This window comes from Canis lupus, chromosome 12 (genome assembly GCF_048164855.1).
Source record: "Canis lupus baileyi chromosome 12, mCanLup2.hap1, whole genome shotgun sequence".
Classification (NCBI taxonomy): domain Eukaryota; kingdom Metazoa; phylum Chordata; class Mammalia; order Carnivora; family Canidae; genus Canis; species Canis lupus.
The window spans coordinates 26935580-26959700 of record NC_132849.1 but is presented as its reverse complement, the minus strand read 5'-3'; the positions used below and the strand labels follow the sequence as shown (position 1 = coordinate 26959700).

Genomic DNA, 24121 nt, shown 5'->3' with positions numbered 1-24121 from the left:
TTTCTGATTCATATGTCATCCATGATCAAAGGCAGTACATTTCATTCCTGGATTTATCCATTCAGAAAATAAAAGATAGACATTCATAAAATAAAAACTATCATTTATGGAATGTTTAGTGCTTTACACACATTGTCACATTTAATCCTTCAAACAATTTATGTACTGCTGTCTATATTTCATACAGGAGAAAAATTAAGATTCAAAGATTCAAGTAGCTTTTATATATTCCATAAGCTTAATACACAACAAAGCTGAGACTGGAGCCCAGATCTCTCTGACCACAGAAACCAGAGTACTGAAACATTTTGCTCCATTGCCAAAAATGCTTCTGAGGCCCTCTGTCAGAGGTTCATTAGAGACTCTGCTTTAGAAGAGCAGATCTAACTAGTACCCCACAAAGACGTGTGCTTTCTGAATTCAAGTTCACTCCATTTTCATCTCCCAACTCTCCATTCAGGATAAGATTTCCTTTTCCCCTCAAACCACCTGGGGTTTTTTTTCCCCAAAATTTATATTAACATGTTCATATGAAGTGCCCCTTAATTCTTCCATAGCTTGTATACTCTTTGCTCCTTAGCCTGGCTCTCAACTGTCTCCCACTGCCTCTCCACTTCTGAGGGATGCTATAGGCACACACCTACCTGCCAGTTCTGGCATTCTGTGTCCTCTCCAGAGGAGACAAGGGCAGGAGTCCTGTTATCAGAGTAAGACTTTCATTCTGATACCACTCACTGATCTCTCTGACTTGTGAATCAGTGCTTTATTATTTATAGGTACCTACAAAGCAGCATTTTCCCTCATTTTTAAAGTTTTGAATGGGTAATTATTCTCCCAAACACAAATGTCAAGATTATTGGGAATGGAGATTAAAAAGTATATGGCCTGCAGTTACCCCACCCTAGGGATTCAGACTCCATGAGGGCAGAGCCAAGGAATCTGCATTTTAATAAACTCTCTGGGTGACTCTGACATAGGACTTAGAAGCACTGGTTGGAAAATTAGGTCAGTCCAGGCTCTCCAATCTCAGCCCTGACTGGGTGGGGTCAACCCAAGAAGATCTAGAGCCAGGGAGCAGCCATAGGGTCAAGGTTATCATAACAGTGTCATCATCATCATCGTATCATCCCCACCATCGCCATATTCATCATCAAAACCATCTATAGGGATGCCTGTGTGGCTCAGCAGTTGAGCATCTGCCTTCAGCGCAGGGTGTGATACCGAAGTTCCGAGATCGAGTCCCAAATCGGGCTCTCTGTGAGGAGCCTGCTTCTCCCTCTGCCTATGTCTCTGCCTTCTCTCTGTGTCTCTCATGAATAAATAAAGTCTTTAAAAAAAAACCATCTATAGAGTGCTTATAATATGAAAGGCAATTACCAATTTCAAAAAGTAGAAACAAAGCAAAGGGCCTGAGGACAGAAAGTCTGGGAAATAGAATTAGAAGAATAAATCTGAGTTCAGTTGGAGGTTGGAAAGAAAAGGTACCATAAGTTAGTAAAATATATCTGATGCCTATACAAAGATTTTATGTATAATGGAGTCTAGCAAACTGATAAAGCCACTAATACTGTAAAATCAGCTAATCTTTGTGTGTTTGTCAGACACAGGTTGAATCAAGACCATGGTTACATCTTGACCTGTCAATTCATACATGTGAAGACGAGAACTGGTTTTTAAACTTACTGATTCAAAAAATAAATAAAATAAAATAAAAATAAGCTTACTGATTCATTCACAGCAAACCAAGACAGGCTTAGAAGCAATGCATTGGGCATTGGGAGGGCTCTAGGGCCATGCTGGTTCAATAGGAGAGTGGACTCCTTTCATTCAAGCTGGATAGCTCCGATTATCCATTGTTGTGTGCATTGGAGAAGTCTCGATCACAGATGATAGGCAGGATATCCCAGGAGGCAGTTAAAATTATTATTTTTAAAGATTTTATTTATTTATTCATGAGACACAGACAGAGAGAGAGGCAGAGACACACAGGCAGAGGAAGAACCAGGCTCCACGTAGGGAGCCCGATGTGGGCCTTGATCCCGGGGCTCCAGGATCACGTGCTGGGCCGAAGGCAGACACTCAACCACTGAGCCACCTAGGTGTCTCTAAAATTAATTAGGTTAAACATAGGTCACTGAATTCTCAACCATTTCAACTTTGTAAAGTGTTGGGCAGTGACTACTGTTACATAATGATGCTCCACAGCTGTCTTTTTAAGATAGGAGAAGAATTAAGTACTCCTGGGAGAAAACTTCTATCTTTGTAGACATCACATGCATGGTTGGGTGAGGGGTTACAAATTAGCATATCTTGTAGATAAACGAGTTTTGCTCATTTGAAAGCCTAATTTATCCTTAAAAAACATGTTCATTTCAGTATTCCAAGGCAAGATAAGGTGACCTTGCGGGTTGTAAGCCTGTACCCTGGGTCCTCTGGGTCCTTTGGTTTTCTGGGTCATACCGAGTGGGAACTTTTCACTGTCTGAAGCCACGTGGGTGCAGGGACTCGTAGTTTACTATGTCTGGACCAGGGACAGGGTCTGTCATGCTCAATATACATTTCTTGAACTTATAAATAAATCTAGTTATAAACTCATCTGAAATACTTCCTTAAAGTATTTTGCAGGACATGAAAAAAATATATGGATAGGGTTGATAAAAAAAATTTCATAAACATTGTCCAGCAACAGCAGTTAGGGCATAAGAAATCCTTTCTCTGCTCCTTTTTGAATATTATCTTGGATAATATCTTGACAAATTTACAACAGATCCTAAGGATTACATCAGATGCCTTCCTGAATCAAACATTTTAAAATAAAAGCCAAATCTATCAAATGGAGCAATTTAATACCTTTTCCATTCCCATGTAAATACATATAAGTTGCAATTCTTTATGTTGGTTAAAAAAAGGACATGGGCAGCCAGGGTGGCTCATTGGTTTAGCGCCACATTTCAGCCCAGGGTGTGATCCTAGAGACCAGGGATTGAGTCCCCCATCAGGCTCCCTGCATAAAAATAAAATAAAAATCTTTAAATAAAAATAAATAAAATAAAAATAAAAATCCTTAAAAATAATAATAAAAAAAATTTTTAAGTTTGAAAAACAGAATTTTTTTTCTTAATGTAAAACTTAATCTTAATTTTAAAATAAGCATCATCAAACTGATACTTTGTTACTGAACTGATTATAAGCAGTGATATTCTTATTGAGGAATTTATTTTCAGATTTGGGTTTGTTAATGAAATTGAGTTTACTCTTACTTGTATTACATTATTTGTTTTTTTAAGTTTATCTATCTTTTTTAGTAATCTCTACACCTAACGTGGGACTCGAAATCACTACCCCAAGATCGAGAGTCTCATGTTCTTCTGACTGAACCAGCCAGGTGCCCCTACACTGTCTATGTTTTTATTTAAAATTTTCTTAAAATTTATCACCATTATTTAAGGGACCAGTTTTGTCAGTAGTATTAATGATCCATTTAAATTGTTTACCTTCCATATACAACAGAGATTCTCAATGTTTTAAAATTAGAGTATAATATCTACAGTAGTGCCATATGGTTGCCTTTTCAAATGATGGAATTTAATTAATTTTTATTTGTATTCCAGTACACTTAACATACAGTGTTATATTAGTTTCAGTTGTACAATATAGTGATTCAATTCCATACATCACCTGGTGCTCAGCAGGACAAGAGCACTCCTTAATTCCCATTGCCTATTTTGCCCATCCCCCACTCAACTTCCCTAATGGAATTTAATTTTAAAAGTTAAATCAATTAAGAGAAAATGTTAAGGAAGAGGGCACAGGCGATACAGAGAATCATGAAGAGATATCAGAATGACTGGATTTGGGGGACCACTGAACTTTAGAAGAGAGATCAGAGCAAGCACGGAGGGGAGACAAGGGAGACAGGCTGGCTAACATGAGCTACCTCCCTTAGGATCATGTATGCCATGCTATGGAGTTTGGACTTTATCCTAAAAGCAGAGTTGAAAGCAGGGGAGTGTCAGGATTGGATTTGCCATTTTAAAAATCAGTAGGAGGGTGGTGTGGAGGGAGGATTGGAAAGTGATAAAAGGAGCTAAGGAGGTTAGTTAGGAGCCAACTGCAATACTCTAGGAGAGGGATAATGGGGTTTAACCCTCAGTATTGCCAGTAGGTCAGAGAGAGTAAAGAGCAACCATGGCATGACTTGGTCAATGAGGCAGAAGAACCTCTGGTTTCTGGCTTTGGTAACAGGTCAATGAGGGATAGGACTTCACAGAGAAATGGAATACAGAAGAAAGAAGTAGGTTTTAGGAGGATTGGGATGACCTGCTTAGACATGTTGGATTTGAAGTGACTTATAAAAAAAACGAAGAGCAAGGATCCAGTAGGAATTGATCACTGGGCCAGGAGCTCATGTGAGAAATTAGCAAGTTACCAGCACTTACTTTTGAAAGGGATAAAAATTCACCTGTTTTAGTGCTAGGGCTGCCAAAACAAAGTACTGCAGACTGAATGGCTTAAATACCAGAAATTTATTTCCTCATAGTTCTGGAGGTTAGAAGCCTAAGATGAAGGTATCAGCAGGATTGAGTTTCTTCTGAGGGCCTCTCTTCTTGACTTACAGATGGCCATTTTCTTCCAGTGTGTCTTCACATGGTCTTCCTTCTGTGTATACGTCTCGGTCCTAAACTCTCATCTTCTATAAGACATCAAACATATCAGATGAAGGCCCACCTTAATTACGTCTTTAAAGGCCTATCTCCAGGGACACCAGGGTGAATCAGCAGTTGAGCATCTGCCTTTGGATCAGGGCGTGATCCCCGAGTCCCAGGATCGAGTCCCACATTAGGCTTCCTGCATGGAGCCTCCTTCTCCCTCTGCCTATGTTTGCCTCTCTCTCTCACTCTCTGTGTCTCTAATGAATGAATGAATGAATGAATTAATTAATTAAATCTTTAAAAAAAGACTTACCTCCGAATCGTCACAATCTGAGGTACCAGAGGTTAGGACATCAGCATATTAATTTGGGGGGAACACAATTCAGCCTCTAACACCACCCTAACCTACTGAATCAAAAACGGAAACGTGTTGGCTAATGAAACCAAGGGGATAAAGGAGGATCCCAGATAGAGGGATTCAAACCTTGGACCCAGGATGTGTCTTCATTTGTGTCACTCAGCTTTACTTGGTGTCACGTGTATTCTCAGGCAGGCTCTCCCTTATGGTACCAAAGATGGCCATTTCAGGATTACAACCTCTATACAGGAAGCAATCCATGTGAGAAAAGGAGCTTCTTTCAATAATCCCAGTAGAAGTTCTGAGAAAAGTCTTAAATGACCTATCTCAAATTATTCACCCATCTCAAACAAATCACTTGTGTAGGGGCAAGTAACGTCTTGTGGCAAGGGCCACATCTAAGTCTCCAGCCTGTTGACCCATGCCATGCAAACCTCAAGACCTGGGAGTAATGGAGGGGTGTTTCTTTATAGAGTTGCTAAACAGGCAATAACAACTATCACAAGTCATGTCCACCCTAGTGATTAAAGCCATGGATTAGATGTGACAACCCATGAAGAATATATAGAGGAAAAGAAGAGGGCCAAGGTTAGGAACTTGAGGGAACAAAAAACAAGATTAAAAGAATGAGATGAGAAACAGATGTCTTTTTTGGTAGAAGCAGAAGAGAAAGAAAGAAAACCAGGATGGTGTGTTATGGCAGACACCAAGAGAAGAGACAGTTTTAACAAAAAAAAAAAAAAATCATGATTTGCAACACCTTGGAGTTAAAAGGTTAATGTTCTTAATTGCAAGGAGCTCAGACACATCCTTTTTTTTTTTTTTTTTTAAAGACACACAAATAGAAACATGGGAGAGAGATCACAACAGAAAAAAGAAATAAAATAAATAAAATAAAAAATAAAAAAATTAAATAAAAAAGAAATAAAAAAGATATTAAAGTGACCAGGTACTTAAATTCATTCGTAAGGGAAAACAAACCCAAACACTTTCAAGATATGCCTCTGTGCTGTTAAGATTAGCAAAAATAACAAGAGCTGAACAAATCCAGCGTTAGCAAAGGTGAAAGGAAATAGGTGAACCTGCCAGTGGTATAAACTGGAGTACCTTCTGGCAGAGCAATTTGTCAGAATCGAACATTTAAAGGTACATATTCTCTGACCCAGCAAATCCCAGGGAGGAATTTACTATCACGAGTAAATTAGGCCATATATATTTTTTGAAGGGTAATAATCCTGAGGTGCCTGGCTGGCTCAGTCCCAGTAGAGCATATGACTCTTGATTTTGGGGTCATGAGTTCAAGCCCCACATTGGATGTGGAGCTTACTTAAAAAAAAAAAAATAAAAGGAAATAATCCAGAGATCCATCAAAAATAGGTTAAATTCAAAACATTACCTAACAGGGATCCCTGGGTGGCGCAGCGGTTTGGCGCCTGCCTTTGGCCCAGGGCGCGATCCTGGAGACCCGGGATCGAATCCCACATCGGGCTCCCGGTGCTTGGAGCCTGCTTCTCCCTCTGCCTGTGTCTCTGCCCCTCTCTCTCTCTCTCTCTCTCTCTCTCTCTCTCTGACTATCATAAATAAATAAAAATTAAAAAAAAAAACATTACCTAACAGGTATGGAGGGGCACCAATATATTAGTCACTGGCTATAAACCACCCACAGAGCCATACTGGGGGGTCCCCACCGAATATCCAATGAAAGGGAGCCCCAGATGAACAAAATGTCATAGACATAGGGACGTATGGGTTGTTCTGGAAAGTTCTTCAAAATATATTAATGTAAATATAAGGTACAGAGCCATGGGAATAACATGGATTCCATTCTTGTGCATTTTTTAAAAAAATTTTTATTTATTCATTCATGAGAGACAGAGAGAGAGAGAGAGTGAGAGAGAGAGAGGCAGAGGAAGAAGCAGGCTCCATGCAGGAAGCCCAATGTGGGACTCGATCCCAGGACTGGATCCCGGGACTCCAGAACCACGCCCTGGGCCAAAGGCAGGCAGTAAACCGCTGAGCCATCCAGGGATCCCCCATTATTGTACATTTTTAAATGCATATAGAGTTGTACTGGTAAATACCTCAAAACATTTTCTGGAGGACAGCGTAAGAAACTGGTGGTCACTTTTGGTGAGAGAGACCATGTAAAGAGTGAGGGTAAGAGGTCGCATCATTTAATGGGATAGAGGTTATACCATCTAACGCTTTTTAACTTTTTAATTTATTCAAGCAACAAACCATAATTGAGCATGTCCTAATGTCAGGCACTGGGGAAAATATAATACAGGAGGTAGTTACAGCTGCGGGCGATTAGCAGAGGCTCTCCAGCCAGACTGCCTGGGTTTGAATCCTGGATGCACATTTACAAGTTGGAAGGCCACAGTTAAATTACTTAACCTTTCTCTCTTATTTTTCTCCATTAAGTACATAGAACTTCTGTGGTATCTTCAGAATCTTTAGGTTTGGGGCGCTTAGGTGGCTCAGTCGGTTAACTATCTGCCTTGGGCTCAGGTCATGATCTCATGGGTAGTGAGTGGGATGGAGCTCACACCAGGTTCCTGATCCAGTGGGCATCTGCTTAAGATTTTTTTTTTAAATAGGGATTAAAAAATTATTTTAACTTTGACATGAAAAAAAAAAAAAACCCAGGCCATGACCAATAATAGTTTTAAGCTTATCTAATTAAGATGTGATTGAAAAAACTTTCAAACCCCTAGAGGGGGTGTCCACCTTACAGATCCCTGCCAGATGTATGCTGTAACAGAGCAAGGAGCCACTAGATGGCTCTGTCATTTTTAAGTAGAACTTAAGTCCGCAAAGATAACGCATAGTTAAGGAACAAAATATCACTAGTAGGCAGAAGGTTTCATCAAAGCAAGAAAGGATAATCTGCAATCATGGCCTCTTACTCAGAATAATTTGGACCTATTGGGTTAAGAACTAGACAAACAACAACAACCCTGCAAAACCGCAAAGTATGTAAACATAAACAATTTGTTGAAAAATAAGGGAAGGTACGACAGGCATAAGGACATCCAGTTACGAAAGGGGAGATGGCTTCAAATATTCTCTAATGTATTGCCATCTCCTTCCTAGCTTTTCTTTTGGACTTTCTCTTTTTTGTTTAGGTCTTTAAACTTAAGAACAAACATGAAATTGGAGGCACTATAACTTATTTAAAAATTGCTTTCAAATGTCCTGGGTTATAGTTGTCAACTTTATTAACATCCCAAGAGAAGTAACAATAACTTTGTTTGAGACTGGGAACGATAGAAAACAAAACAAAACAAAACAAAGCCCAAAACTCACAACACTGCGCTTATTTACATTAAGAAAAATTTACATCCTTAAATCAAAATACGGTTAAGCAAACACTAATCCACTCTACAGCATTTGCCAAGGGATTGAAAGAAACAGTGCGCTAAATTTTGAGGTGAGAATAATTCTTTTCCGGTTCCAGAAAACATGAGAAAAATAGTTGCATTTTTAACTGCGGTTTGCATTTTAGGTACCACGATTTACTAGTTAAATATCTTTGGATGTCACTTTTTAAGTTATGAGATAACAGAAGATGACAGCTTTCTGCAAAGCACAAAACTAACTTTATATCATGAATTTCAATGCGGAGTGCAGGGGAGTGGATTGCTGAATTATTAAATATTCTGAACTGTCCGTCTACAATTGGCAAACAGAAAAGCGCTTTCCTCGCTCCCCTCTCCCGTAAGTGACAATCTCAGACTTGTCACCTATTAAGAACAGTATTCAGGAATAATTTTCATTGTAAAAGAAACAAATTTTCTTTTTGTTGGGAGCGAACAAATAATGATAGTGGGGCACGTGGGGTCGCCACAGTATTTTACTTGTTTCGCTTTTTTTTTTTTTTTTGTTTTTTTTTTTTTTGTTTTCCGGGCAGGAACCGCATTTCAAAATTCACAGAAGTCGAAAGCAAGCCCTACGCCGTAATTCGTTGAGACCATTTTTGTAAATGAGCGCTTCTGGCACAGTTTAAATTACAGTTGGCTTTAAAATGCTAATTCCGAACCCACTTATTTAAATGTCTCTGAAAACACACACCCTTCTGTTTTTGAAGAAAACAAATCACACCGAAGGACTGCGCAAACCGGACTTAACGTTGAACAAATACGTCCCGATTGTGAACGAACACACAGTTACGCGTTGAGAGACTCGGTTTGAAAATTAAAAAAAAAAAAAAAAAAGGAAAAGAAAAGAAACGACTTCGGTCCCTCCCATCACAGAAGCCCCAGCAGAAGGGGACCCTCCAAGGACGCCCCTTAGTAAGATCTACCGTATACCCCCAAGAGATGTTCGTCTCGTCTAGTGCTTTCGGCCCGAAGCCGAACAGGTGAGACCGGCCGTGAATCCAGTGGCTGCAACCACCTAAGGTGCAGGAGGTAGAAACCCCCGGGGGGGGGGGCGGGGGGGGCAGGTGGTCTGAGCGGCCGCCCAGGCTCATCTCGGGGGCTTCTTAGAAAACAGTTGTACGGTTCGGGTTCTCTTGTCTCGGTCGCAATATTCGTTGTTTTATTTCGTTCTTGGGCTTTGAACGCTTCGGCTGGGAATGAGGCGCTCGTCGCCTTCACCCGGGAGGCGCCGCCGGCCTGCGCCGGGCTCCCCGCTCCGCACCCCCGAGCCCCCGAGCCCCGGGCTCCCCGGCTCCCGCGCCCGCCGAGGAGGGGCTCCGGGGCGGGGCGGGGCGGGGCGGGGCGGGGATGCGCGGGCAGGTGGGGTGGGGCGGGGCGGGGCGGGGGCGTGGAGAGCCGGGGCCCGCGGGGCCGCCGCCCAGCCCCGGGCCGGCCCGGGAGGAGCCGCGCCGCCGACGGTTATAAGAAGCCGCCTCGCAGGCGTCCCGCGCGCCTCCGCCGACCCCCCCGCCGAGCACCGGTCGCCGAGGCGGGGCCGCGGGTGGGCCCCCAAAGGGATGCTCTCGCCCGAGCGGCGACACCAGCCCCGCTCGCCGCTCGCCGCCGCCGCGCCGCACCCGCCGCACCCGCCGCGCCCGCCGCCGGCCGCCGACATGGCCCTGTACTGCGGCGACAACTTCGGCGTGTACTCGCAGCCCGGCCTGCCCCCGCCCGCCGCCGCCGCCGCCGCCGCCGCCGCCGCCCCCGGCGCCCCCCCGGCCTCCAGGGCGCCCTACGCGCTGGCCGACTACGCCGCGCCGCCCGCCGCCGCCGCCAACCCCTACCTGTGGCTCAACGGGCCGGGCGTGGGCGTGGGCGTGGGCGTGGGAGTGGGCGGCCCGCCCGCCGCCGCCGCCGCCGCCGCCGCCGCGTACCTGGGCGCCCCGCCGCCGCCGCCGCCGCCCCCCGGGGGCGCGGCCGGGCCCTTCCTGCAGCCGCCGCCCGCCGCAGGCACCTTCGGCTGCGCGCAACGGGCCTTCGCGCAGCCCGCGCCCGCCGCGCCCGCCTCGCCCGCGGGGCCCGCCGCGCCCGGGGAGCTGGGCTGGCTGTCGATGGCCAGCCGCGAGGACCTGATGAAGATGGTGCGGCCGCCCTACTCGTACTCGGCGCTCATCGCCATGGCCATCCAGAGCGCGCCCGAGCGCAAGCTCACGCTCAGCCACATCTACCAGTTCGTGGCCGACAGCTTCCCCTTCTACCAGCGCAGCAAGGCCGGCTGGCAGAACTCCATCCGCCACAACCTGTCGCTCAACGACTGCTTCAAGAAGGTGCCCCGCGACGAGGACGACCCAGGTGAGGGCGCCGGGCAGGTGCTTCCCGGCCGGGGGCGGGGGCGGGGGCGGCCACAGGAGCCCGAGGACAAAGGGATCCTCGGAGCCGGGCAGTGCAGAGGGTGGAGCTCGCCCCTGACACCCACAGACCCCCCACCCACCCCCCGGGCGGTGAGCGCCCCGCGCTGATGCTAGGGAGGTGGGTCAGGAGTAAGGACGCGCGTGGCTCCCAGATAAGGGGCGACTCTGAAGGGATTCCGGTGAGCTGAGAATCGCATCGCATCGCATTTCACGCCAGAGGCGGAGAGAGGCCGAGCAGCTGCAGGCCGTGCAGGCGCTGGCCCCGGTGCACTTCTGCCCGCAGCCGCCTCCCAAAGCCCGCCCGGGCCCTCCGTGCAACAAGTGCCCACCTTGAGAGAGCTTTGAGAGCAGGGAGTGACACCGGCCTCGTGAGACCCCTCCAGGGGAACCCGAGAGCTTTAGCTGGGTCCCGCAAATCGTGGTGTTTTGGTGCCTTTACTGTGTTAGAATGTAAAAATGAACCGCCAGCTTGCGGAGTTCTGCTCCAAGCCCGCAGGTGAGGAGGCTGGGTTACAGCGCAGTATTGTGAGTGGTTTTCCTCCGCTGAGAAGCGCGAGGGGGCGGGGGAGGCGGAGGGGGGGCTCAAAAAGGAGAGAGAGACAAGATTCTACGAGAGGTTTTCAAAAGGAGCTAGCGACCGGGGTGGTAGGGACAGCGGTGTGATGGGGGAAAGAGAAATGAAAGGTTTCAGTTGCACACTACAGAGATATCCAGGATTTTGTGTAAATGCTCCGAATGTTCTGCCCCTGGCCTAGGGTGGTGCTTTCCAAAAGAATTACAATGTAAATCACGTGGGAGACTAAGTTTTCTAGTAGCCACATTTTAAAAAGGTAAAAAGAAACAGATGAAATTGCATTTGATATTTTTTAAGTAACCCCAAATATTGTTTCAATACATAGCAAATATAAAAATCATTACTGAGATACTTTACTCTTTTTTTGGGGGGGGGAGGGTATTAAGTCTTGGGAATCCTACGTGTGTTTGAGTCCACATTTTGGGCTACCCACTTTTTTGTTTTGTTTTGTTTTGTTTTGTTTTTGTTTTTGTTTTTGGGCTACCCACTTTTTAAGTGCCCAGCAGCCATGTGTGGCAAGTGGTTACTGTGTTGGACAGGGCATACAGTTCTAGAAGATGCAGCTTCCCCATTTGACCGCGAAATCACCTGAGATTATCATGTTAATTGTCATATGTATTCTTTTGGACTTTCTAAAAAGTTGATATCTTTAGTTAGTGTCATGTCAAAGCATGTGGTACTAAGGGGCACAATATAATTGTTCTTATAGGTGCAAGTACTATCGTTTATTTTCATTTTTTAAAAGATTTATTTATTTATTCACGAGAGACAGAGAGGGACAGAGACACAGGCAGAGGGAGAAGCAGACTCCTCGCAGGCAGCCCGATGCGGGACTCGGTCCTGGATCCCAGGATCACGCCCTGAGCCGAAGGCAGACACTCAACCGCTGAGCCACCCAGGTGTCCCTAAGTACTATCATTTAGATGGTAGTTGTAAGAATAAGGTTTTTTTCTGCAACTATCTGCAAAAGATGTGTTAATGAAGATAATGGGTTTGGAGGAATGTGTGCTAGTTTGTGTAGGCAACCTAACACAGTGGTTAGGTTCGAATTCTGAATCTAGAGCCAGCCTACTTAAATCCTGGTTTGACCATTGCTAACTGGGAGTACTGCAGGTTACTAGCCAATCTGCCCTCAGTTTTCCTGCCTGAAAAATGAAGGCACTAATAACTGCCTGTCTCCACGGAGCTGTAGGAGCAACTGAAGTCATCGTCCGTATAAAGCGCTCTACATGGTATAAGGGTTTACCAGTGCTTCCACACGCCAAAGATTCTATTTACTGGAAGTGAGAAAAGCTATTGAGAGAAAAATCCTCCAAGATGATAGATCTTTTTTACTTTAATTGTGCTAAATAGTGAGGGAAATTTTTTAAGCGGAAGACTGGCCGCAGACATTAAATGAGGCTCTGATTTGAAATCTGCTGGTAGAGGAAAAGCAGGCAAGAGATGCAAGGCCTCTCCTGCTCAAGGTGAGGAAGGGATGGAGACTCCAGGATCTTCCTGCCCCCTGAACAATGTTTTATCCAAGGTATTGCTAAAACAGTTGGCTCACCGGTAACTTTTGTAATTTTTGTGTGGCAAGACAAGTGATTGGGTATTTGAGGTTGCCTTTTCCAGTGGAGTGCTGGTTTTGTTTTCATTTTTTAGGGGCAAATATTGTGCCCTTTCAACAAATAATAACAGATAGTGATTTTTCACTGTTTACTGTGTGCCAGCTACTGTTGGGAGACCTCATTTAACCCTCGCAATCAGTCTATGAAATGGGTATTATTCTTGAGCCTACTTTGATAAAGAAATGTAGGCTCACATTTAAGCAGCACCAGGATTTTGCAAGGGCATGCAATACAGGTCCGGAGGGGGAAGGGGTGTTTTGGGCCTAGAATCAGGTCTTAAGATTCAGGTAGCAGACACTGCCAGTTGTTCCAGATTTCTCCTTGAAGGTGAAGAAGAAAATCTCCCCACAAGGATAAATTTAAACAGTAGAGTGGGTGGACCATCTTTGTCCGCATTTAAATGGGAGAGTCTGTGCTCCTCCTTCCAGAACTGAAGCCGAGTACATGGGCATGCGCTAGGTCACTCTCTAACTTGTGTTTCTTTTCTCCTCTCGGTAGGGAAGGGGAATTACTGGACCCTGGATCCAAACTGTGAGAAAATGTTTGACAATGGGAACTTCCGTCGGAAGCGAAAGCGCCGCTCAGAGGCCAGCAGCGCCTCCACCTCCACGGTGGCTGCAGGGACCACCAAGTCAGAAGAGGGGCTCTCCTCAGGACTGGGGTCTGGAGTGGGCGGGAAGCCCGAAGGAGACAGCCCCTCGGCTTTGCTAAGGCCGCCCCAGTCCCCAGAGCCTCCCGAGGGCACCAAAAGTACTGCCTCCTCCCCAGGAGGATCCCTGCTCTCCTCCGCCCCTTGCCTCAACACCTTCTTCAGCAGCCTGAGCACCCTGAGTGTCAGCAGCAGTGGAGGCGCCCAGCGGGCCGGCCCGGGCAGCCGCCACCTAGGGATCCAGGGCACCCCGTTGTCCTCCAGCGGCGCCTTCCCGGCCAGCTGCATCTCCTCCGAAGCCCCGCCGGACACCTTGCAGCTCAGTAACGGTGCCAGCAGCGGCAGCGGCCAGAGGTCCTCCTACTACAGCCCCTTCCCTGCCAGCACCAGTGGGGGTCAGAGCAGCCCCTTCGGCAGCCCCTTCTACAACTTCAGCATGGTCAACAGCCTCATCTACCCCCGGGAGGGCTCTGAGGTCTAGGACAACCGGCCCTCCGACTTGAATATGCACACCTGAGCTCTTGTGAAATGCGGATTGCCGAGGCTGTAGGTTGGGGTAGGAAGTGTGGGATACTGCATTCCTCGGCAGTCCCCGGGGAATGGTAGCTGCTGACTCTTCCTCCAGCCCGGCAAGCTTTTCCAGGTTTCTCTGGATGAGGGCCTTCGTGGAGAGAAAACCGCCTCAACTCTGTTTAGGACAGTACCTGTGAGCCCCGCGAGGGCAGGGACCATGTCTGTTTTGTTCATCACTGTATAGCAGGGTTATGAGCACAGATGTGTCCAGGGGCCAGCTAGAACACAAAAGGATGAAGAACACAAAACGGTAGGAAAAGGTAGCAGTTGGCAACTGAAGCAGGTAGGGAGTGAGTCGAGACTGACCAGCTAAAGGCTGCTGTGTGGGCAGTTATTTCCTGTCTGGCAGCATCCTGATTTTTCTAGGAGTCACATAATCTGGATTCTTCTAGGAAACCTCCATTTGCATTATTTGCCACTAATTAAAGTTTTAAAATCCTGCACTAGGACATCCCACAAATCCTCTGAGCTATATCCAGCTCACGCATCGCCTCTACCTAGGCTCTGCGTCTGGACCGTGGTAGATCCTAATAGCGACAAAACTGCCCAAGCGAGCCCTTGCTGCCGAGCACTGTTCCCGGCGCTCAGAAGCATATTAGATCATTTAACCCTCACAACAACCTTGGGAGATAGGTATGATTACTACTCACTTGTGAGGGCTGTGTGACTCCAAGATGGTAACTCCCCCAAGGTGGTCACGCAGATAGTTGCAGAGCCAGGATCTGGTCCAGGCACTCTGGCTCCAGGGCGGGTGCTGGAAGGTTTGTTCTAGTTCTGAAAAACAAAGGTGCCATTATCCGTTAGCATATTGGGGATAAGAGTGAACTCGTATCTCATTTAACCAAAGATTCTGGTTGAAATTAGTATCACTTGAGATGTTGCCCTGAGCAGCAAAGACAGACATCACCCCTGCCTTCTGATGCTATATGCTTGAGGTTGGGGGGGGAGGGGGGGTGACCATGGTCCTAGTTAACTTAATATCCCAGGCCTTTTAGCATGTGTCCTAATTTTTCCATTTTTAAGCAAGATACTAGAATTTATTAAAAATAGTTTTTAAGTGGAATTTTTATGGCTTCCTAATAAACCAGTTAAAATTTTTTTAATATAATTTATTTTTAGCACTCCCTTTTACTTCTCAAGAGGTATCTTCATTTGAATAGTGTTTGTGGTCACCCTCCCAATGCCCAGCCTAGTGTCTCTGGTCCATGGCAGATACTCAGCCACTGTTTGAACTTATCTAAGAGGTGCTAATTGAAACAGATAAGTGTGGATTTTATTGGAACAGCTGCCATTAAGATGAAGATAATGTCCTGAATTGCCTCTACCATGTTGTTGGGTCTTTGACAGGAACATTGCTGGTTTGGGGATTTAATTTTTTTAGAAAAAGGAACACAAGTACATTGTAAGAAAATTTTAACCTCTCCCTGTGTATTATTTTTTGAGACTCACAGCATTACTCTTAAATTTTTATTTTGAAGTATACAATACAGAAAATTATTTTTAAACAGTTTATTGAGGTATACATAACATCACCATTACTTTTTAAAATATTACAGAGAAAGACAGCCAAAGAGACTACCTACCCCTAGATTGTATGTACAGAAGCCAGTTTCTATGGATATTTTTCTATGTGAAAAATCCTATGGACTTTGAATATTGTTTCTAATGCAATTCTATATTTGTAAATTAATTTATAATGTAAACTGGGACAAAAAAATTTTTTTTGCCAAGAAAGTACACTGCATGCTGAGAATTACATGAAATAAACTCTTAAGTGGGATGATTTCTGGCCACTTTTAGGCATTTCTGTTTTTAGCTTCTTTCCTAAAGGAATAGAGATGTAAGGGGCCTGACACTGAAGCTACCATGGGGGGACTTTGATGAGAGTGAAAGCAAATGGTTTTTCCTGGATTTGTCACACCTGCCCACATCTGAAAGGCTGGAACCAAACAGTTACTCTTTGGGGACGGTCTATAGGCCTACGAGCATTTTAATGATTTTTAGCAGTTACAGTTCTTAGATCAAACTAAGTGCACCAGACAGTTTCTGTTCCAGAACAGAATGGTGCTGGAAGGTCTCACCAGCTGGCAGTATTTCTCAGGTGCAGTAGCCCTCACAGGGGCCACAAGCAGCCCATTACTACCAAGGAAATAAACTTTAACTGAGCTTCTAGAAAAAAACCTGAAAATTGAGGTTTCTAGGCTAGGGTTTCCCAGCCTCAGCATGTGATATTTGAGGCTGGGTAATATTTAGCATCCCTGGTCTCTACCTGTTAGATCCTAGAAGCACTCCCTCTCCTGGCCCTGGCCACATCGGACAACCAAAGGTTATCTTCAGACATTGGCAAATGTCCTTGGATAGGATGGGGTGGGGCAAAATTCCCGCCCCCCCCCCCCCCCCCCGATTGAGAACCACTGATCTAGACTGATAATTTGCCAATGAAACCTGTTCCCTCATTCCCCCACACTAAGTCCCAAGTGCTAGGGCAGCTGTTGAGCCCTGATGGACTTGGTCCCTGGGTTTCCGATATGGGACAGTTTGTCCTATGAGAGGCCTTTTCTCAAGAAAATCCATCATGAGCAGGAGTAGCCTGGCCAATGAGGCATTTCTCAGAACCAAGATCCACTAGTTTGCCCTATCACATTGGAGGTAGATTCCTTCAATATTTTAGTTGCTAATTATATATTCTTATGGTACCTTTTTTCTTGGCATCTGTTTCTATTGAGATTGAGGCTGGAATAACTTTGACCAATAATACACTACCTGGTTTTTTTTTTGGGGGGGGGGGGTTGGCATGGTGGTGCAAAGGGGTGGGGGAGTGTAGGCAGACATGAGGATTTCCTGGAAAGAAAGACCTGTAAAAAGAACATGAGTGACGTGTTTGGAAGTATCTAGCTCTGAGTGGTTGGTACGAGATGCCAGAACAAGGACATTTATGAGAGAAAGGTGAAGAGGAGAATCTTCAATCTCCTGCTGAACAACTGCAAGGGGCAGCAGGTTGGCTCAGTCTCTACTCCCAGGACTGAAGAAGCAATGCCATGAGGAAGTCTCCCATCAGGGAACTGCCTCCTGCTGGGCATGGGACGGAGACAGAGGGGCAACGAAGCTTGCCTGTGTCTGTGATGTTTCCAGGTCAAAGTCTGCAACCAGCCCTCCAACTGGCACCAATTTCCTGCATCTGTGACACTTTCTGCCTGGGAACCAGGTCAGAAATTCTGGATCTGAGCTAGATTTCACTTTCCGTTGTTCGGGACAGGGCAGAGGGAAAGATGTGCTCCCGTGGCATGTAGATGAGTGCTCTTCATTCTCTAGAGGGGCTGGGGGCCAGGGGCTCATGAGGAGTTGCAGCCTAGGCCGAGGCCATTTATAACATGTATAACATAACATTTATAACATGTTATAACATTTATAACATGTATAACAAAGTGACTGCCTTCCAAGCCTTTGGGAATCTATTGTACCTTCCAGAATAAGATAGGGGCAAAGAAGAGTTTTTATTTTATTTATTTATTTATTTATTTTTAATTTTTTTTATTTTTATTTATGATAGTCACAGAGAGAGAGAGAGAGAGAGGCAGAGACATAGGCAGAGGGAGAAGCAGGCTCCATGCACCGGGAGCCCGATATGGGATTCAATCCCGGGTCTCCAGGATTGTGCCCTGGGCCAAAGGCAGGCGCTAAACCGCTGCGCCACCCAGGGATCCCAAGAAGAGTTTTTAAAACTAATAAACCAGATCCAGGTTTCCGTTTTTGGTACTTTGAGAATCTTTATCCCATTTTCCTTTTTTTTTTTTAAATTAGGCTCCACACTCTGCGTGGAGCCCAAGGCGGCATTGAACTCAGGACCCTGAGATCAAGACCTGAGCTGAGATCAAGAGCTGGACGCTTAACCAACTGAACTACCCAGGTGCCCCCCCCCCCGCTTTTATCCCATTCTTCAATTTACTAGGAAAGGGGGCACCTGGACTTCAAGAACTGTGTGCCTTTGCACCCCAACAGCTCCAGCTCCTCAGGGTGCCGTCCAGTCCCAGGGCAAACTGAGTCAAGCTCTGGCCCTGAGAAATGTCACTGAAACCCTGCTTCTCTTCCTCCCTGAGACTGCCCAGAACTTGGAAAGAGGCTAAGTGTGCAGCATCTAACTGGTTTTTGTTTTCTTTAGCTGCTGTAGTAGCAAAACCTCAAGATTTTTATTTATTTATTTTTTTTTATGATAGTCACACAGACAGAGAGAGAGAGAGAGAGGCAGAGACATAGGCAGAGGGAGAAGCAGGCTCCATGCACCGGGAGCCCGACGTGGGATTCGATCCCGGGTCTCCAGGATCGCGCCCTGGGCCAAAGGCAGGCGCCAAACCGCTGCGCCACCCAGGGATCCCTTTTTAAATTTTTTTATTCATGAGAGACACACAGAGAGAGGCAGAGACATAGGCAGATGGAGAAGCAGGCTCCCTGTGGAGAGCCCGATGTGGGAGTTGATCCCAAGACTCTGGGATCACGGCCTGAGCCAAAGGCAGGTGCTCAACCACCTAGCCACCCAGGTGCCCCTCAACCTCAAGGTTTTTAATGAAGAAGAAACTGCCAGTGGTTTACCTGAGGCAGGGATTTGCTGGTTTCTGGGGGCCAAGAACCGGTCACCACGGAGGCCTTGCCTTTTGTCATGGAAAGCAGTCAGCTGGGGTGCAGAGCTGGGTGGAGGACACCGCTGAAGGAAGGAATTTCCTGTCAGATTTGAAAACAAAAAAAAGGTCAAAAAGACCAGCTACCTACCAAATTCCTCCAGGCTTTTTTATTCAAGATGTCAGGGGATCCCACCAAAACTCCGGGAGGCCTAGAGAGCGGGCCTTTATTATTTTTAAAAAAGGCAAACATTACAATAATAATAACTCACTTACTAGGTGCCGGTCATTGTCCTAAAATATATGCAGATATATATTAAATATAAAATACCAATATACAACATATACACAACTCTATGAAATAGGCACTGTTGTTTTGTTGGTTTATTTTTTAGTTAACTCTATCCCGCATGTGGGGCTTGAACTCACGACCCCGAGATCAAAAATCACATGCTCTCCCGACTGAGTCAGCCAGGTGCCCCAAGTGGATGCTGTCATTTTCCATTTCACCAATGGGAGTATTGAGGCACGCAGAGTTTGTATAACTGGGCCATGGTCAAAAGTCTAAGTGACTGCTGCAGATAAGTGGTGGAACTGAGATTCAAAATCCAGTCATCTGGAGTCAGAACCTACCTGCCCTTATACTACTCCTGTCTCTCCATTTTGAAGGTGAGAAAGGACAGGCACAGAGAGGTGAAGTGACTGGCCCAAGGCCACACTTGTGGCTTGCAGATTGGGGGGCTTAGAAGCCAGGCTCCTGCCCTCCTCAGTGATGTTCCCTTGAGGGGTTTCCTTAGTATGCTCCCTGAGGTTGATTTTCGCAACTGGGGTTCCCTTTTCCCAGACACAGGATGGTAAGCAGTGGGAAGGAAAGCTGCTTTTCCTTGACCCGTCTTCCTTTGCAGGATCCGCCAGCAGCCAGGTCAGACGCCTGGATCTGGAGCCCTGAAGCTGCGGCGGAAAGCCAGATGTTGGAGACGCTGGTTTGGAACCTTGGACTCGGCAAATCCCTTTGGGTACCAGGCCCTGTGCTGGGCACTGCTGATACTAAGAGGACTCACGCCCACGCAGACCGTTAGCAAGCATGTCAGATGGAGGGCTAGCACCGGTGTGCACAGGGTCGGCCTGCGTGCTCCCACCTGGCTGCCAGCCTCCGGTGAGGGAGATGGCGTGGGTTAGCCTTCTGGAAGAGCAGCAGCCAGTTCCCCCAGTCCCGCCTGAGAGTCTGTAGCGCTGGTGCACTCCTTCCCCGTTCTGAGGCTTAAGCTAGAAGATGAGGACCAGGCTGTTCTTCAAAACGGAGGTGCTTCAGAAGGAACTAGGCCTAAAGGCCCCCTCTTTACGTAGGGCCGCAGGCCTGGGGGCCTGGCTGGAGGCAGCTCTCTCCCAGTGAGTCGCAAGTCACCAGCTGTCAGCCCCAACCCCCGGGGAGGCGGAGCGAGCAGGAGAGGGCTTCTCAGCCTGCACTTCAAAGGAGGCCTTAGACTACCAGTGTGGTGGGTTTTTTATCTCCCCAGTTTACCTTCCTGGAATGCATTAAGCAAAGCACAGCCTCAGGGATCCTCCCGCTCCACGCTGGGACCAGGAAGGGGGGCGTTTCCAGGCAAGAGGATCGCCTTCCCTTCTCATCTCCGAGGATGATGCCAAGGGGCCCCATTCCCCATTCCCTAACTGGCCGCCGCCGGCTCTCCGCACCTGGGCCAGCCCACAGCGCTGTGACTGTGGCCAGACACACAAACGCCCAGCGCCTCTATCTTCTCCTCGGCAAAACGGACAAAAGCTTCCCGGGGCTGCTGAGAGAGCTAACCTATCTACCTGGTATTGCACCTGTGTGCTCGCCCCACGGGCGCCTCGAGAGGGGCCTTAGCATCCACTCCCAGAGCCTCCCCTTGTCTCTCCTCAGAAAGTCTGATGGCAGTATCATCCACTTGTTTGCCCAGCAGCCTTGGAGGGTGAATAGTATTAGTTAGCTTCATGTTCCAGAAAGGTAAAAACAGTACGAAGCCTGGCAAGCAGCCGGCCGCCGGGAGCTGAGGACATCTCGCAGGGAAGGGAAAAGCACGTCTCATGGACTCCAGTTTGTGGGTCAGTCAGTGCATAAATGTACTGAATGCCAACCAATTCTCCTGCTTCCTCGGTGTGCCTCACAGCCCACATCCAAACCGGGAACAAGAAGTGCTGGCTCTCACAATTGTTTCTGGGGCACCTGGGTGGCTCAGTAGGTTAAGGGTCTGCCTTGGGCTCAGGTTATGATCCTGGGGTCCTGGGATCCAGCAGGGAGCCTGCTTCTCCCTCTCCCTCTGCCTGCCACTCCCCCCGCTTGTGTTTTCTCTCTCTTTCTCTCTCTCTCTGTTAAATAGATAAATAAAAAACATCTTAAAAAAAAAAAAAAAAGAATGTGGGCAGCCCAGGTGGCTCAGTGGTTTAGCACTGCCTTTAGTCCAAGGCCTGATCCTGGGAACCCAGGATCAAGTCCCACGTTGGGCTCCCTGCATGGAGCCTGCTTCTCCCTCTGCCTCTCTCTCTCTGTGTGCGTGTTTCTCAAGAATAAATAAATTTTAAAAATCTAAAAAAAAAAAAAAGTTAAAAAAATGCTTTCTAGGCTATGACCTCACACCAGTTTACCTGCAATCCCAGGACCCTAGGATTACAACCTGAGCCAAAGGCAGATGCTCAACCACTGAGCAACCCAGGTGACCCTGAAATGATTGTCTTATTGATCTTGTGAGAAAAGCACATCATGGGATGCCTGGATGGCTCAGTGGTATCCTAGAGTGCCAGGACTGTCCCAGGGTTGAGTCCCACATCAAGCTCCCTGCAGGGAGCCTGCTTCTCTCTCTGCCTGTATCTCTGCCTCTCTCTGTATGTTTCTCATGAATAAATAAATAAAATCTTAAAAAAAAAAGAAAAGAAAAGAAAAGTAATCGTTCCTCCTTCCCATTTGGGGAAACCAAGGCATAGAGCATCTACTCTCCTAAGACTTAAGATATACCTCACTTGCTGACCGTGGCATCACACAGCACATAAAAAGGAAAAAGTTGTCTTTCTCCTTCAGGTTTACATGGGCAGAACCCCAAGAATTTTTGCTATGTTCAGCCTGGATTTAGAGCCCAGCCATCTCCATTTCCCCACAAATCACTCACCCCTCCCTGTGTTCCTACCTCCCTTGCCTTCTGGAAAGGAGTCTCAACCAAACACCTGCAGTCTTTGATCAGAAGGCATCAGCTGGCCCCAGCTCTCCTTTCAGCCAGCAGACTTTCAAGTTCTCCCCCTTTAGTAGGTTTGGGAAAGGGGAAAACACCCGTAGCCACTGTCACCTTGCATACCTCCTTGTAGACTAGTGGTAAAAGCCAAAGAATTGCTACTTCAGCAAAGACTTTATAGAAACTTCCTTCAATGGGATTAACTGCAATGACTGCCACACACAACAGTAATGTCTACCACAGAACCCCAGTAACTTCCCTTGCTCAGGATATGTGCCCATGTCCTGCTGTATCTATTTCTTGGGTCAGAAATTATTGAGAACATATGTTACTACCCTTATAGGATTATTGCCATTGATGAAGTCATAGCGTGGTCGGCACTTGTGTGGCATATAAACCTCCTTTCCAGCATCTTATGTGCTGAGTTTCCTCCAGAGGTCAGCATCATAGTTCATTCTGATGCTTCTGTATTTAGTGCCCCTTCCTCTGCTCAGCGATTTTTACTAACCTCTTCCTGTACCTCCTGGGAGACATGGCTGAAGTCAAGGTCCCTGTAAGGGTGGCACCTACATTCTAGTGGAGGAGAAGAACCAAAGAAGGGAGAACCATGGGGTGACAAGTGCCTTGATCAGAGAAGTGTGAGGTGCCCTGAGAATCTCTGGGAGAGGCCCTGACCCTGACCTGAATAGGAGTTGCTGAGATGAAGAGAACAGAGAGGGAGGAAACAGGTGTCAGGAGTAGAAGCAGAGTGGGGACCTGGCAGTGAGAGGCCATGACTCCCATAGGGAACTGAGAGAAGCTGCACTTGGAGGCAAGGAGTTACTCAGCAGCTTCAGACAGGAAGGGCAGTGGAGGAGGTACAAGATGAATCTATCGTCTGATAAAGCCCATCCGTAGAATAAAATTGGGCAGAACAGATAGGAATGAATCAAATTTCATTTTAAGAATGATGTTTGTAGGGGCACCTGGGTGGCTCAGTCAGTTGAGTGTCTGCCTCCCGCTCATGATCTCAAGATCCTGGGATACAGCCCCACGTTGGACCCCCTTGCTCAACAGGGAGTCTGCTTCTCCTTCTCCCTCTGCCTCTTCCCCCCTGCTCATGCTCTGTCTCTAGATAAAGAAAAATAAGATTTCATCTATTTATTTGAGAGAGAGTCAGAGAAAGAGAGAGTTAAAAAAAAAAAAAAAGAATGATGTTTGTTTTTCAAGTAGAGATCTTTTGGAGAATCACCCGGAAGGACAAGATCTCCTAAGAGAGACCCTTCTAGATGCTACTGTAGAAAAACAAGCAAGAGGTGATGGGAATGTGAAGTAGGGCAGGGAGTACAGGGAAGAAAACAGTGGGAGGTCTCAGAGACATTTAGGAAATAGAAGGGGAGGCTTTGTGATTTCCTGAGAGTGGTGGTTGAGGGAGAAGGAAGACTCCAAGATGACTGTTGGGGTGAGGGGTTTACCAGATTAGGACATTCCAGAAGAGGAGGGACTGAGTGTGTGTCACCCAAGAGGAACTTTCTAGCAGAAACTGGAACTCTTACATTGAGTTTAGGGGGCAGGGCCAAGTTGGCTATGTAAATCCGGGAGGAGTCAGAATGTGGGTGAAAGATTTAATTTAATCATTTAATAAACACTTAACAGCTACTTTGTGTCAGACCCCATGCTCTGGGCTGGAAACACAATGGTAAGAATAGCCACATATTTGAGAGCAGAAATATTAACAGATAGGATTGCCGATGCTGTCCCAGAACCACTATGGTGTTTTTTGATATACAGTATATGCACCCTATTCCTTTATAAAATTTGAAAAATGAAGGTTTACAAAACACATTTGGCCTCCAAAATTTTAAGAAGGACTTGCGGGTCTGTGAATAAATGTGTCCTGTAAGTACAGATGGTTGTAGGTACCATGGATAGGTCCCCACAGGGCACAGCCTAGAGCACTGCAGTTGTGCTCTAGGACAAGCCCTGGTTGGTTTCTGTGTGAATCTGGAGACTGAACTTGTCTATACTCTTGATACTGGCCATGGAGACAGGTAAAACAGAAGAAGGAGTTAGTGCATGTGAGAATGTTTCCACTTTATATGGAGTTGTCAGAGAAGGCCTCCCTGGGAAGATGGTT

The 24121-nt window shown here is 46.6% G+C and overlaps 1 protein-coding gene and 1 long non-coding RNA gene across 2 annotated transcripts in view; one reads left to right on the top strand and one right to left on the bottom strand.

Moving 5' to 3' along the window:
• The window catches only part of LOC140601353 (uncharacterized), a 33801-nt gene extending 23486 nt beyond the window's left edge, over window positions 1–10315 (bottom strand). The window contains exon 1 of the long non-coding RNA XR_012004366.1: window positions 10217–10315. This is a non-coding gene — a long non-coding RNA (uncharacterized lncRNA). The remainder of the gene's footprint in view (window positions 1–10216) is intronic.
• FOXI3 (forkhead box I3) lies at window positions 10031–15992 on the top strand. The gene is made up of 2 exons (XM_072770141.1): window positions 10031–10724; window positions 13466–15992. The coding sequence occupies exons 1-2, from the start codon at window positions 10046–10048 to the stop codon at window positions 14095–14097; spliced, it is 1311 nt and encodes a 436-aa protein (XP_072626242.1). The 5' UTR covers window positions 10031–10045; the 3' UTR covers window positions 14098–15992.
• Window positions 15993–24121: the final 8129 nt, after the last annotated feature.

Bases quoted from the DNA above. Each gene is read 5' to 3' on its own strand.
- FOXI3 (XM_072770141.1), top strand. From the start codon at position 10,046: ATGGCCCTGTACTGCGGCGACAACTTCGGCGTGTACTCGCAGCCCGGC. The intron at 10,725-13,465 runs GTGAGGGCGCCG...TCCTCTCGGTAG, and splicing joins CCGCGACGAGGACGACCCAG to GGAAGGGGAATTACTGGACC.